This window comes from Helicoverpa armigera, chromosome 17 (assembly GCF_030705265.1).
Source record: "Helicoverpa armigera isolate CAAS_96S chromosome 17, ASM3070526v1, whole genome shotgun sequence".
In the NCBI taxonomy this organism is placed as follows: domain Eukaryota; kingdom Metazoa; phylum Arthropoda; class Insecta; order Lepidoptera; family Noctuidae; genus Helicoverpa; species Helicoverpa armigera.
This window is the reverse complement of record NC_087136.1, coordinates 9,269,362-9,284,018: the sequence shown is the minus strand read 5'-3', so window position 1 is coordinate 9,284,018 and position 14,657 is coordinate 9,269,362. Positions and strand designations below refer to the sequence as shown.

General features: G+C 36.4%; 3 protein-coding genes across 3 annotated transcripts; all 3 read right to left on the bottom strand.

Annotated features, from left to right (window-relative positions):
* Positions 1 to 666: 666 nt before the first annotated feature.
* On the bottom strand, positions 667 to 5,781 carry LOC110384232 (uncharacterized). The gene is made up of 6 exons (XM_049846242.2): positions 5,696 to 5,781; positions 5,395 to 5,518; positions 3,180 to 3,308; positions 2,056 to 2,913; positions 1,651 to 1,786; positions 667 to 1,229 (listed from the first exon to the last, which is right to left on the bottom strand). The coding sequence occupies exons 2-6, from the start codon at positions 5,410 to 5,412 to the stop codon at positions 1,174 to 1,176; spliced, it is 1,197 nt and encodes a 398-aa protein (XP_049702199.2). The 5' UTR covers positions 5,413 to 5,518; positions 5,696 to 5,781; the 3' UTR covers positions 667 to 1,173.
* A 255-nt stretch (positions 5,782 to 6,036) lies between these two features.
* On the bottom strand, positions 6,037 to 7,156 carry LOC135118041 (uncharacterized). The gene is made up of 2 exons (XM_064038952.1): positions 6,488 to 7,156; positions 6,037 to 6,213 (listed from the first exon to the last, which is right to left on the bottom strand). Exons 1-2 carry the CDS (start codon positions 6,806 to 6,808, stop codon positions 6,037 to 6,039), a joined length of 498 nt encoding a protein of 165 aa, XP_063895022.1. The 5' UTR covers positions 6,809 to 7,156.
* A 3,249-nt stretch (positions 7,157 to 10,405) lies between these two features.
* Positions 10,406 to 11,915, bottom strand: LOC110384221 (uncharacterized). Its single transcript, XM_021345414.3, has 2 exons — positions 11,675 to 11,915; positions 10,406 to 11,461 (listed from the first exon to the last, which is right to left on the bottom strand). Exons 1-2 carry the CDS (start codon positions 11,856 to 11,858, stop codon positions 10,422 to 10,424), a joined length of 1,224 nt encoding a protein of 407 aa, XP_021201089.3. The 5' UTR covers positions 11,859 to 11,915; the 3' UTR covers positions 10,406 to 10,421.
* Positions 11,916 to 14,657: the final 2,742 nt, after the last annotated feature.

Below are 14,657 nucleotides of genomic sequence, written 5' to 3'. Positions count from 1 at the left end.
TATAAGTGTTTACTTAAAGTAAAACTTAATTCTAAGTGATTAACATGTGTCATTATTTTTAACTGGCTACACTAAACTAGAACTACCTTATTTTAAACTTAAATCTACATACAGAATACAAATGTAGATATACATTAATTATATTAATGTTAATATTTGGCCTTAATAGAATAAAATTGGAAATAAATATAACTAACAGGTTAGGTATATTTCTAGCATTATGTTGCCAGCAAAAATATTTTTAACTAAAATTAAAACTTAAAATTATTAGCCTTAAAATTAATGTTTTACTTGAAATTATAAATACGTTTCTTAATTGCTAAGAATGGGATAACCAAGAAAACAATTTTCATGGTATTAAGATAAATGATCAAGGTTATTAATTATTATTTATTACAAGAGTTACTTAGTACCTAGTTGTAAATCAAAGCAAATTATTTAGTTCCTACCAAATGTTATCATCTGATTGACATCTTAAAAACTAATAATTATATTTAATTTACATTCGCCATACTGGTAGCCTAAAGTAGGATAAATAAATCTTAAGCTCATTTATAAAAAAACGCTCACGATCCGGGATTCGAACCCAAGAGTTTGATATCAGACTTTTAGTCAAAAGCTCAATGAAACACTAGACAGCGTTGTTTAATCTAACTAAAACTAGAGTCAAACTTATTTATATAAATGCTTGTAAAGGCCTAAATGAAATAAATGATTTGACTTTGACTTTGAAAAATTAAACAACATAATTAACCCACTAGTTAAAGAATATTGTTTAGTATCTATTTAATAATCTAGGTTACAGAACAATGTAATATTAATGGTTATTTTTAAATGATTAAACATATTTTTATTGAACAAGCAAATGGACCTTTGATCATGCTAACTAACTTATTACTAAATGACAAAACTTTAAGTAAGTAGTAGACTTTTAGAAAGTATATGTTGCAGTAAAAATACTAACATAAAATGATTTTCGCTATGCATGTTAAATTTTAACTAAATGATATATGAAAAATGTCGCAGATGGATTATGGTTTTCAAATACTTTAATACACCTTCCCTAATAAATTAATTAATCTAAAATGCACTAGAATGCTAAATGTTATATTTTAGAGAGCAGCCAGCTTCAAATACCTCGTCACTGGCAAATAAATTTCATACTTACCCAATTTACAGAAAATTAACTTCCATTATGTATCCTTCGATGTTCATACCGTTAAATGTTTCTGATTATTTGTATTAAGAAAATTAAAATAAAATAGAGACACTAAGACAAACACAACAAACAAGTGCAGCAGTTTTTTTTTTTCACCGATTTTGACGAAATAATTAATGTACAACAGTAGGTATTTTTATTGGCTGTCATTGAACATCCTTGACAGTCGTTACGGGTTGTCAGAAGCCAGTAAGTCTGCCACCAGTCTATCCAAGGGGTATTAGGTTGCCCGGGTAACTGGGTTGAGGAGGTCAGATAGGCAGTCGCTTCTTGTAAAGCACTGGTACTCAGCTGAATCCGTTTAGACTGGAAGCCGATCCCAACATAGTTGGAAAAAGGCTCGGAGGATGAGTAGGTATTTTTATTAGTAGTATCATGATCGAATATACACGTTGATTCTTCTTCTTTTGATTTTCATAATAAAAGGATACGTATACATCTGTCAGCATGTGATGGATGGCCAAAAGTGGCGATAGCACATCCCGGGGTGGTCAGTTGGACCGACATCACTTGACCACATTGAGTCAGCCGCTCACAGAGAAGAGGAAATGTCGTAGATGGGGGCAGCTGAAAATGTTCACAAACAATTTTGTAAAGAACGGAATGCCATCGTTATCAAATTGTCAAAAGTCCTCTCTCATGGCTTGGTAAAGTGCTACAGGTCAGTTTTTCTTTAATCCTTATTGATATTACTTACTTCAAAATTGTTTTTAAAAAAACTGCCTTCGGTAACAGTGGCCTATCATTCTAATATAGACAATTGCCATGAGTCAATATTGTCATTAATTACAAAAAGGAAAATTAAAATAGCATTAAATATTAACTTTTATACTCACATTTGTAAACTTAACAGTCACTCGATTCCCAGGATTTGGATTTGGCCTAGGCGTACTGAAATTCGACGGCGGGCCCTGAGGCCTGGGCGCAGGACGGAAAGGGCCTGGCATAACTTGAGAATGAAAAGGAGGAACTCGTTGCATCGGCATATAAGGCCTAGGCCCAAAGTTCCTGGGAGGCTCGAGCACTTGACCAGGGTTACCAGGCCTGTAATATCGCTCGCTGGGACCAGGCAAAGGGTTATGCAATGGGACAGGAGGGTTAAGTATGTTTGGGGGTCTGTAGCCCCCAAATCTGACTAAAGGATTGTGAGGTGCTGAGCCAACTGCAGGCGTTGATATATGAGGTGGAATTTGTCTTGTAGAACCATTTTTAGGAAAGGAATCATTAGGAGAGGGAGTTCCTATACAAGTCTTTTTTGTAGCATCAATAGGTTTAGAGCCCAAACTTTCAGGAGTGCTCCTATCACTACCATCCTTAGAATTAGAGTCTTGACTTAATAAATCCTCAATATTTTTAGTTCTCAAATTAATTGAATTAGCGTTATTAGACCCTAAACTTGTCTTTAAAAAGTCGTTTATTTTCTCTTGAATTTCTTCAGAATTATCTTCTCTTACAATGTTATTGTTACTGAAATCAATTTCAGAAAATACTACAGGACTTAATAAGTTACTCTGTTTTTTAATAAATCTCTGGTACTCATGTACTATGTTTCGTATTGGTCTACCTTGGACACCTAAACCTGCGCCAATGTTGGCCAAACCTTTGGGCAGAATAATGTTATCTCCTAAGTTTTTGTCCATTACGATTTTAAGAGGATTTCCGTAGTACATTTGCCCATTCAACATTGAAATGGCCTGAAAAAAAAATAGTTAAAAATGACTGAATGCCTAACATGATAAAACTGAAAAGTTTGTTTTTCTGTTAAAAAGCTCTTATCTCAGGAAATACTGGACCATCTTAAAAAAATCTTGCAGTATTAAATAGACCTTTATCGAAACAGCCTATAGATAACTTTTTATTTGGATGCGAGGTGTAGTTCTCACAGCATGCAGGTGAAACTTCTGAACGAAGAAATATATGATAAGGAATACATGCTTAAATAAAATTTAATGTTGCATACCTGAACGGCTTCCAAAGGATGGCTGTACATTACTTTAGCATATCTTTGCGTTGCGCTCACCACACAACACATGAGAACTTCGCCAGCAAGCTGCATCACTTCTTTCAATTCATTTTTGTCACATCTAAACTGTTTACAAAATTATTAACATGGCATCACTACTAGGGCTTTCAATACCGGTATTACGGGATCCCGTAATACCGTGATCACGGATATATTTTGGTCTTTTTTCAATACCGGTATTGACGAGCCAATACCGTGATTACGGTATTACAATCTTTTTATAATTTTAATTATTGTGGTTTGTTGTAATAAGTAGCAGGAAGTTGTATTAAATAAGATAAATAACTACGTACTCGTAAGATGTCATCGTCATCCTCCGAGCCTTTTTCCGCCAATCTACTTGGCAACGCTACAGGGACTCCAGACAGAACAGACCATATATCAATCGAGTCAAAGGCCTTCTCATAGTCCACAAATGCTAGACACAGGGGCTGATTATACTCTTCCTGTCTTCTGTATAATCTGCCGCACTGTGTGGATGTGGTATATGGTGCCGTATCCGCTCCAAAACCCAGCCTGCTCCGGTGGTTGGAATTAGTCGAGTATTCGCGCAAGTCGGTTCGTGATCACTCTTGAGAACAGCTTATATACGTGACTTAGGAGGGAAATGAGTCGATAGTTCTTCAGCAGGGTTTTGTCTCCCTTTTTGAAGAACAGGACGACAACAAACTCCTACTCCACGCCTCTGGAGTTCTCCCTTCAAACAGGACGGCGTTAAAAAGCTTCTGGAGCTCCCCCAGTAGCTCTAGAATCCTCATTTCCGGGATCAGGTCGAGATGCATGCGATGCGTATAACCGGCCATAGAAGTTTTCCACTTCCGAAAGGACTGCCGGCACCGAAGAAATGACTTCTCCACTTGTTGTGGTCAGCTTCGTCAAGTGGCTTCTTCCAAGAGATTGTACGAACATCTTTGACCCCCGATTCAGCTCAATTGCTCTTTCAATGTCAAGAGTATTGGAGCACCGGAGGTCGCGTCGTACGTGCTTGTTGATCTCTTGGTTTAGAGCCCGCTTAGCTGACGAAGTGACAGGCGGGTTTTCACGTCGTTTCTTCATAAGTCCCAATGTCTCTTCCGAAAGCTTTGATTTCTTGCCCTTACGCTGCTTGTTACAGAATATCGACCCTTCCTCCCTGAGGATCTGAACCACATATTCGTGGTTCTGGTGTCGTTTCCAACGTCTGTTGTGGTTTCCACGGCGGCAAATTTGACTGGAAAGTTTCAGATCCTGAAATGGTTTGGAGCAGTGTTGGTCGGAGACAAGCCTTCATCAGACGAAAACGTTCGGCCTTGAAGTTGATATTCAGAGAGCCTCGGACAAGTCGGTGATCGCTCCCGGTATTAAACCTGTTGATCACGGAGACGTCTCTGACTATGTGCTTCTTGTTCGTCATGATGAAGTCAATCTCATTTTTAGTCATAGTGTCGGGGCTATGATTGGACGCTTTTTAAACTAAAGGATTGTTTTAAAAGTTTTATTCGATCTAAAATTAAACCCCGATTTCAAATTAGACGAATTCGATTTGACAATATTAAAAAATATTTACAACAGCCTTTCTGTAGTCAAAGTAACTGTATTAAAAATTTGAAAACGGGATGCCAATTTACTAAAAGCGGATATTGATCTAAAATTTATGTTGACGAAGTTAGATGGTCAAGCTTGCAAGCAATGACTTAAGTCAAAATCTTGCAAAAGCACTTCGAAGACGTATAAAGGAGCTATCTGGAATATTGCAATATTAGCATGACCGACAATACCGTGATCACGTGATCACGGTATTGAAATTTTTAATACCGGTATTGATACCGGAATTGAAAAAATCCGGTATTTGAAAGCCCTAATCACTACATAGTATGAAACAAAGTCGCTTTTTCCGTCCCCATGTCCCGTTGTACGCTTAAATCTTCAAAACTATGCAACCGATTTTCATTCCTGCTTTTTTTAAATAGATAAGAGTGATTAAAGAGGGAGGTTTATACGTATAATAAAATGCATTAAATAGTGGGGAAATACTTGTATCCCGTGCGAAGCCGGGGCGAGTCGCTATTTATCCTATTTTCTCAAGTTAGAAGATTTTCGAAATTACACATCTTGGCAGTCAGGTAAAAAAGTCTTAAGTATCGGAAACAATCAAAACAATAATTTTACTTACATTTGTTACATGAACCATTTTATTCAAAGGTGGTGTAATGTTTAAAGATTTCAGAAATTGTGGTCTCAATCCATATACACCTTCTGGATCTGTATCCCAACAATCTAGGTCTGGTCGCCAGGGCCTAGCAGATAATATAACAAGAAAAAAAACAAGTTCATTATTGTCGCCAATTAAAATAATTGAGAAAGCTAAGGTTTTACAAAAACATAAACATTTCAACTAACTGCAAACTTAACTACATGTAAATACATGTCTATTCTTTTTTTGTATGTTTGCCAGACAGAAATATTGTTCTCACCTCCTTGGTGCAACTTCACTTTGTTCAGGTGCTGAAGTTGATCCAGTAACATCAGTAGAAAATGCTGCATAAGAATCTGTAACACAACAAAAGAACTGAAAACTATGGAAAGTACTTAGCTACAGTAGCCAATAGCTATCCTACTTATAACATTATAAATGGACTTTCTCATTTGTTTGCTACGCTTTCACACAAAAACTACTTTTTTATCAATACACCATGCGGCCGAAACCGCAGGCGGAAGCCAGTTCTTAAAAAAGAGGTATAATGAAATATTACTTTTAGATCAGACTATTAATTCCAAAGATTAACATGTTCGAACCAACAACCGCTCAGCTTTATTACATTGTTATACACATACCGCTCATTTTAACTTCAATCTTGTTATTTTCCACAACTTTATCCTGCAACATCTTGTAGGCATGTAAACATCTCTCCCGACTTTGGAAAGTGAGCCTTATGGCAGACGGCTGGGAGTTATGTCTGAGTAACATCTCCATTTCATCCACATGACCACACTGAAACAAAGAAATGTATATTTAATTAAAAGAACTTTTAACATTATATCATTTGAACTGAACATCTTTGGCAGTTGTTAAGGGCAGTCAGTAGTTGATAACTGGTTTAGGTCAGATAGGCAGTTGGTCCTTGTAAAACACTGGTACCCAGCTGTGTCAAGTCAGACTGAAAGCCAACCCCAGCATAGTTGGGAAAACGTTAAACAAATGATGATACAATAAATTGCTTGCTATGTTAAGGTGTGATGTAAGTAGAAGTAGAATATCAACTCACCTCTTTGTCCAAATAATTCTTGATATGCACATAGGACCAATTTCCAGGCAAATTGAAAACTGTAAGGTAGTACTCCTCGCTATCACTTATAACTACACCATCGTCATCTTGTACACTAACAACAGAAGGCTCTGGAGTGCTTATTCGCGGCTTTTTACTATTCCCATCATCAGGTTCTATTTTAATTCTCTTCTGAACATTTTTCTCAACTGTGCCTGGTTCGGACTTTATGGCTATTGGAGATGGCGAGCTAGGCAACGGTATGAAGTCAGGACTAGTATGCTCCGGGTCTAAAGGCTCCAATTTTATTGTTTGATCCATTTCTGCGCAGCTAGTTTTGGTAACTCATTAAAGAATAATTAACACTTTAAATTAAAGAATCTTGTCAAACTTGTTCATGACACTTATTTGGAAATAATTTGAGGCTTGAAATTCGCAGTTTTCATACAAAATAAACACCTATAACAGAGATAAACCAGCGACGATGGGAATTCTTTTATTCAAACTCATAAATAGCCAATAACTGTGTATCGCAATGTGTGTGATGAAGAAAACTTTTCATACAATTTAGTGAACGTAACAAACGCATAATTTACTAGAATTATTGCGTACTTACAGAAATACTGATATAATGGTAAATGAAAATCTATTTATTTACCGTACACCCCACCATGACACCGACATTGTATGACAGAAACCTCCAAATGTCAATAAGCCATATGTCAAAAGAATTCCCTAACGAGGGTAGAGGTAAGGAAACTCATACCTGTGGTCTATGAAAATGTAAGCACCAAAATAGCAGTAACTCGAGAACGAAAATCGCACCGAAAATTAAAGAAGATGAATTCGAAATACTTTACGATATAATTCTTACTGTAACTACAGTTTACGTAACGTTACCTCTGCGGCTTTCGCTATAGCTACGGCTACGCCTGAGGGTAGAGTGGTGTGGTCTAATATCGGCCATTCATTGACATATATACCGGCCATTTTTCCAATATTTTAGGCTCTCTCTAATAGCTCAGTCATTTTAGGCATTTAAGCCCAAATCTGGAGAAAAAATCCTAGTGAGCCTAGTGAGTTATATACCTTTATTATGGGGGCGATATAATGAAGTTGTGAAAAACTTTGCATTGCGCAATCGATCCATTACCATAATAGGAATACACGATCATGATTATTCGTTAAATAGTTACCTAGCTAGCGTCTAATTTAATTTTTACGGTGTAGCTACGGACCTACACTTATGCAATTTCCATTCCATTTTAATTAATTGAAACACACTTCCCTGCGCTCGCACTCGTGTCACACGCCAGAGAATAAAGTAATGGAATCAAAAAGAAAATCTTTAATTTCAATCTCAAGGGGAAATTGACACACGCTCGCATATGGCCGATAGGGTTGGCAAAAAAGTATAAATTAAATATCTTTACTCCTGAAATCATAAATAATGAAAATACTTACTCAGTGTGTTTAAATTGTAGTATGTAGCTATGCTAATTGATGACTATTGATGGTATTTTATTTTTAAGAATAGGTACTTACCCTAGTTTACATAATACCTACCTTACATAATACCTACTTAGGTATCCCTTAGTACTTTTCGCTAAGCAAAGGTTTTTCTCTCCGCCTTGTCTTAGGTATGTTGAACCAGTTCTTACATACCTACGCGTAACATCATAGTCCCTACCACTTATTTAAGTATAAGTACAACCCTATGTGATTCAATTTAATTTGTGCTTTCAATCGTGTATTGTTTTTCAGCATCTATGTATGAACAATAATTACTTAAATTACGTATTGTAACACTATTCTTACTAATATTCTTTTCTTTAAATATTTTAGGTAGGTGACACAATCAAGTTAAACCGGCTGAACCGATTACGATGGGCATACCTACATAGGGATAGGTAATATCGGGAGACGGACATCGGTTAATTTTTATTTTGGTGATTGGAGAAGTAAGTGTCTCCGGGACGCTGATGAAATGACCTCCGTAGGATATAAATACCTTCCCAACGTTTAAAATAAAGGTCTAGTCTAGAAATAAGAATATAGTACCTAGCTAAGATAAGTAGGTAAGTTCTCAAGTTTCCGCAACGTAGAAAGCAGATTATATTTCCGAGCAATTCATAAGACGCAACAAAGAAAAATAAACGTAATGCGATAGAATGAAACGCCGGAGACACTACTTGAGCACCGTTGCAATATTTCATCTTTTATTTTACCTTCTTTTTTGTTTACTTTACCAAGTCCTGCTTGCTACGCACCGCGTTTAGTTGCAACTATAAATGAAAAAATAAATAGTTTTGTGGGTGAATACCTATTTATTTTTAACGTTTTTAAATTTTTATTTTTAAATTTAAAAAAAAAATAATGTTACCTACTGCGCCGAATCCAATCACAATATTTTTCCGTAAAACTCTAGAAGCCATTTTGTGATCCTTCTTTTGGGAAATTAATTTCCTTTGGAACAGACAATGCGCGCAATATTGTGTAGACAAGCAGCGTTTTAATTTAACTCTTATTGAGAAACCGCCGACCTTTTCCTTGTCTTTTTTAGTTTTTGTAGGGCATAGCATACTGTTCTTTTTCACTTGGCTGTCAAACAGTCTTTTTGTCTAGTAGGTAACTTCTTCGATTAACGCTCTAATAGAACCTTATTTGAAACCTACAATTGCATTACCTACATAGTTAAATTAAATGTATTGCTGGGGAGTTTCTTGCAACACTTCTTCCACTAAAAAAATAAAGGAATTATATTAATAGAATGCATGGCCCCAGCCAAGCCAGCCCCCAGAACCCATCATACATGACATACATGATGGGTTCTGGGGGCTGGCTTTTTTTTGATATTCGAAAAATGCTGATTTATCAGCCTGGGGCCCGATTCTCCTAATTTTACTTAAGCGGCATACGATTCACGTTCGACTCGATTCGACTGAGATCCAATCCCGACTCGATTACGATTGAATCGTATGTGGCATTCCGCTATTTTTTCTTTGAAATAGACGTTTAAACCTTTTCTGTCATTCAATAATGAATCATTTTATCTGCAAATGATTTACGATTGCAAAATGATTGTACAGCAAACTACCGTATAGACCAAAATCAGCAAAATAGCAGACCAATCGCACACCAATCTAATGTCAATCGAATACGATTGGTCTTTTAATATTAGCAGAATGCCCGATATGGTTAAAACTGCTATTCCGATCATATTGCGATTCGATTTTGACATTATTAACTTAGGAGAATCGGGCCCCTGATTTCAATTTCATAAGCGTTTTTGAGTGGGTTTTGAATTTTTACGCTTTTGAATTCAAAGAGTGTTAAGTAAATTGAGCAAAAATGCTAAAAAAACACAATTCCTGCATAGTAACAATTTTCTTAAAAGCTTTCCCGCCTTGGACAAACTTGTGAGACATTATTTGTCGAGCCCAATCACAAGAAACATTACAAATGTTTCTTGTGATTGGGCTCGCGGCTGACATTTGAGCGACACGGTACAAGATTACTCTGTCTGATTCCATCTAGATATATTGTAGGCAAGTTAGGGTTATGAAACAAAATCGTTACGATTCCAGATTGTCTTAAAATACTTTTTTTCTTGAAAATATATGGAATTATACAGTGTACACCCTTGGTCTACTGGCCACAATGTGCGACTGCTCTGTACATGGCCATTCGTTAGGAGTATCTTGATTTGCTTGCTCTTGATTTTTCTCGGATCGTATTTAAATCGTAATCAGAATGTAAAAACATACATACAGTTAGCGATTGTAAATTAAGTAGGTAGGTAAATAAATAATGTCCACATCACTTTTTGTGATAATGAAGTTTTTTTGCTGACTCTATACTGAAAAAGACATGCATTTATGTATTTTTGGGAATATATAGTGTAATAAAAAATACAAATGAATCAACAATTGTTTTATTGATCTTCCTCCCTTATATTACCTTCTCTAAAATAGCAACACATAAAACATACAAAAAATATTTTACTTGCTATTGGAACTAAGTCAGGGTTCAAGGCATGTTGTAAAATTTTAAAAGTTTTACTTATTTCTATTATTCTTTCAATATGTTCACTTGTATTTATTAGCATATTTTTGTCTGGCAATACTGTGTCATCTAGATTTCCAGTTTTGGACTTGGTAACTAGATCATTCTGTTCACTTGATTGTCCTGATATTAAACCAAGTATTTCCCCAACTATAATTCTTGATGTATTAACATCTTTGTGGCTACTTATTTTTTCATCAGTTTTTGAGTTCTTTTCCACTTTAATTTGTGTACCACCTGACATAACTTCAATATTCAAATGAAAGTGTTTAAATATTTTTGGCAAATAATAAATAGCCATTTCATCTTTGGGCCAAACATCTATTTTACCCCAATTCTTATAAATAAAGTTCACCCAAGTTTGAAATATAATAGACACAGTGCTTTCACTGATATCATAAAACATACTGAGTTCATAATTGCATTTGTTTTGCCATAACTTCATCATAGTCATGAAAAACTGGTCCTCCGTACTTAGACTAACTAAATTATTTTCATAAGTAATTTTATGCACCATCGGGCTGAGAGTTGAGTAGACTAAATAAAACTTTTTATATGACTCAAAACCTGTAGAGAATTTTATAAAGGCATCATTATTTCTATACCTAGCTATAGATCCATAGACAAGTCTATGATCAATTTGAGTGGAGACTGAAACATATTCTCGAGTTGGCCGTATTTTCCTACTGTTTCTAGTAGTTGCTTCTTTTTCACATTTAATTTCCACCAAATTATTTCTTTCAAGTTCTATACTATTGCTAGGTAATGCTAGTGGGTCACTTTCTGCCGACTCTTCTGGAAGATTCTTTTGGCTTCTTAACTGCAATCGACTTTCATTTTTTGTCTTATTAAAGTTGAAGACTGTAGGCACTGCTGTCTTTTTTAAAAACTTTGCCAGTGGTTTGTAGTCTGAAAATTATGGAAAAAAATATTAAAATAGATTCATGAGCAAGATTAATTAAAACAAGTATCATTATAAGGTTGAATGGGATTGTTTTGTGACCAATGTAAAGCTACATACAGTTGTGTAGTTCTTGAGAACGAGGTGGTGGAATGAAATCAGAAATATTTATTTGTAATGGTAAATAAACTGTGGTAAATAGACTCATCTCGTTAACTTACTCGTATATCTGCTTTGCCCAAAGTAATCCTCTTCAGTGAAATGCGCGGAACACAAACGCGCAGTTTTACCTGCTTTAAAGTCTTTTATACGTAAAGCCGCTTCCCACTGTTTCCTTCGTTTCTCATCTTTAGGGAAGGTGTGTACTCCAACATTTTTACACTTATGTGCACTACATTTCGTCATATTAGTCAAAGTGAAATGTAAATATTTACATCGGCTGAAATGTAACGAAAACAACAATCCCACGATTTTTTTTTTTTAATATTTACGTTGGGGAGAAAGGGTAACACTTATGGTATGTCTGCGCCTTTCTCCTGACTGGTTTTGGGTTGGGGAGGTATTGTGGAGGGGTTTTAGATATTGTGGGTAGTTTGAGGAGGGATTTGTTTTATCAATTATATAATATATACATACATAATAAATAAAATATAAAACTAAATTTAAGGGATATGGTAAAGAAATGATGGGATGATGTAATGTTGGGAAATGGTGGGATGATGGTATGGTAATCGGCGGTTACAAATGGGCTAGTTGTTGTTAAACCGCTTGAGCTGCCCGACAATCTGAAAAATGAGATTGTGCATGGTGTCCATAGCTTCTGGCGTCAGCTGGGTTATGTCATAGGGGCTCGAACCATCCGCCACAATCAAGTGGTCATTCCGAGTGGAAGAAAAGCGAAGACATTCCTGAGTCAGGTGTTTCCAGGTCTGAATGCTAATCCCGTCACATGGACACAGATTATCGGGGGTGATGTGGAAGCGGTGAAGATAAGATTTGTGGTAGCCGTGGTTGGATAAATATTGCGTGATCGCGAAGTTTGGTTTGACTGACGCTAAATATATTTGGAGCTGCTCATAGCTGGGGATAAGAGTTTTGATGTGAGTTGCTGTGTCATAGAGATCAGAGGCTGCCTGGCGGCAGAGGAGATTATTCTTATATTTAACGTAACTGATTGGGATCGATGCATAGTCACAGGAGCGGTGAAGATTGGCAGCAGATTTAGCGGCGGAATCAGCCAGTTCGTTGCCTGGAATCCCGATATGGGATTTAATCCAAGCGAACGATATACTGAGGCCAGCAGACTCAGCATCTAAGAGGAGATTGTGGACTTGCGTAGCAAAATGGTTCGAGCTATAGGGGTTTGCCAGTTCTGTAAGGGCGGACTTGCAGTCTGAAAGGACTGTGGCAGGAGAGGATCTTCGGTCTAAAAGCAGCTTGCAGGCATGCAGTATTGCAAGCATTTCGGCCTGGAACACCGAACAGCACTCGTGGAGTTTCAGTTTTTTAATATATCTGACGCTATTGTTTTGTATAATAACGACAGCAGCACCTACCCTGTCGTTGTGCTTGCTGCCGTCGGTGTATACTTGGGTTGTGTCGGGACCACACACTGCAGCAATTTCTTCCACTGATTTTAACTCTTTGAATTTAATGCCATTCCTGAGAGAGGGGTGAAGGAAGTAAGTTGGGTGGGTGGGGGTTTCCAGTGGGATGTCGGAGGGTAGAAAAGAAGAGAAGCCGTTGAGTTTGGTGCGTTCGCAATCAGCTATTGCAAGAATTTTCGAGGGAAGAGGAGTAAGGTTGGCAAGCGAGATTGCTGTGGGGGTGTTCACAGTGCGGAATCCCTGAATAATTTTGAGGGCAAAGAGCCGTTGTAATGAGAGGACAATCCCACGATTAGAAAGAAATAATGTCAATTTGACTGTTTGACATTGACACTCGACACTACCAATAATGTCAAAATTTACTGTAGCACCATTTAAGATACGGTTTCATGAGACGGAGCAGAGCAGATGGGTGAACAAAGTACATTTAGTCCCCAGGCCGGCGAACAAATTTTTTTTTGATACATATACATTTAAGACTTTGTGAGTGCCTTCCTTACGATGAGTCCGACAAACTTTTCGAATGCGCAAATTTTGGTGCCGCTGCGTTTTTTAATGCTTGACTCCTGAAATTGTCGATATGACGTCACTATGGCTCTTCGTACATACACGTTTCATCTTTTGAGATTCGTTTAATAAAGTTAACTAGAGAATGGTGGTCAACTTGTCCGATAAAGATCGTGCTGCGTTTGGAGTGTCCACCATCCTGAAAATGTCGATATGACGTCACTATGACTCTTCGTACATACCTATTTCATTTTTTGAGATTCGTTTAATAAAGTTAACTAGAAAATGGTGGTCAACTTGTCCGATAAAGATCGTGCTGCATTTAGAGTGTCCACCATCCTGAAAATGTCGGTATGACGTCACTACGACTCTTCGTACATACCTGTTTCATTTTTTGAGATTTGTTTAATAAAGTTAACTAGAAAATTGTGGTAAGCTTGTCCGACAAAGATCACGCTGCATATGGAGTGTCCACCGTCCGGAAAATATAGATATATTTTAAGATTTGGTATAAAGTACTGACAATTGGTGTGAAGTATGTTAATAGTAAATGTTGCATTTAGAAAGTCGTTTCGAATGATATATGTATCATTACTACAGGAGGGATTTATTAACTTGAAAACACCTATCGATAAAATAATCTTATATAAGCTCTAGCTTCTGAAATACTAACAATTCGCCGAAGTTTTTTTAATATGAAATGTTGCATTTAAAAACGTCTTTTGAATGATGTATAACTCATTACTAGAGATGGGATTTATTTAATTGAAAACATCTATCAATAATTATAATTTTAAATAAGCTCTTGCTTCTAAACTACTAACAATTTGTCGGAAGTATGTTAACACGAAATGTTTCATTTGGAAAGGTTTTTCAAATAATATATAATTTGTTACTAAAGAAGTAATGGATTAGCTTGACAGAACCTACCGATAATATATTCTTAGAAAAGCTCTAGCTTTTAAAGTACTAACAATTTATCGGAGTTATGCTAATACAACCTTGCGCTTAAAAAGATCTTTTGATTGAAATATGGCTCATAACTTCAAGTGAGATGTTATTCCTTAACACAATGTAAAGTATCAATAAT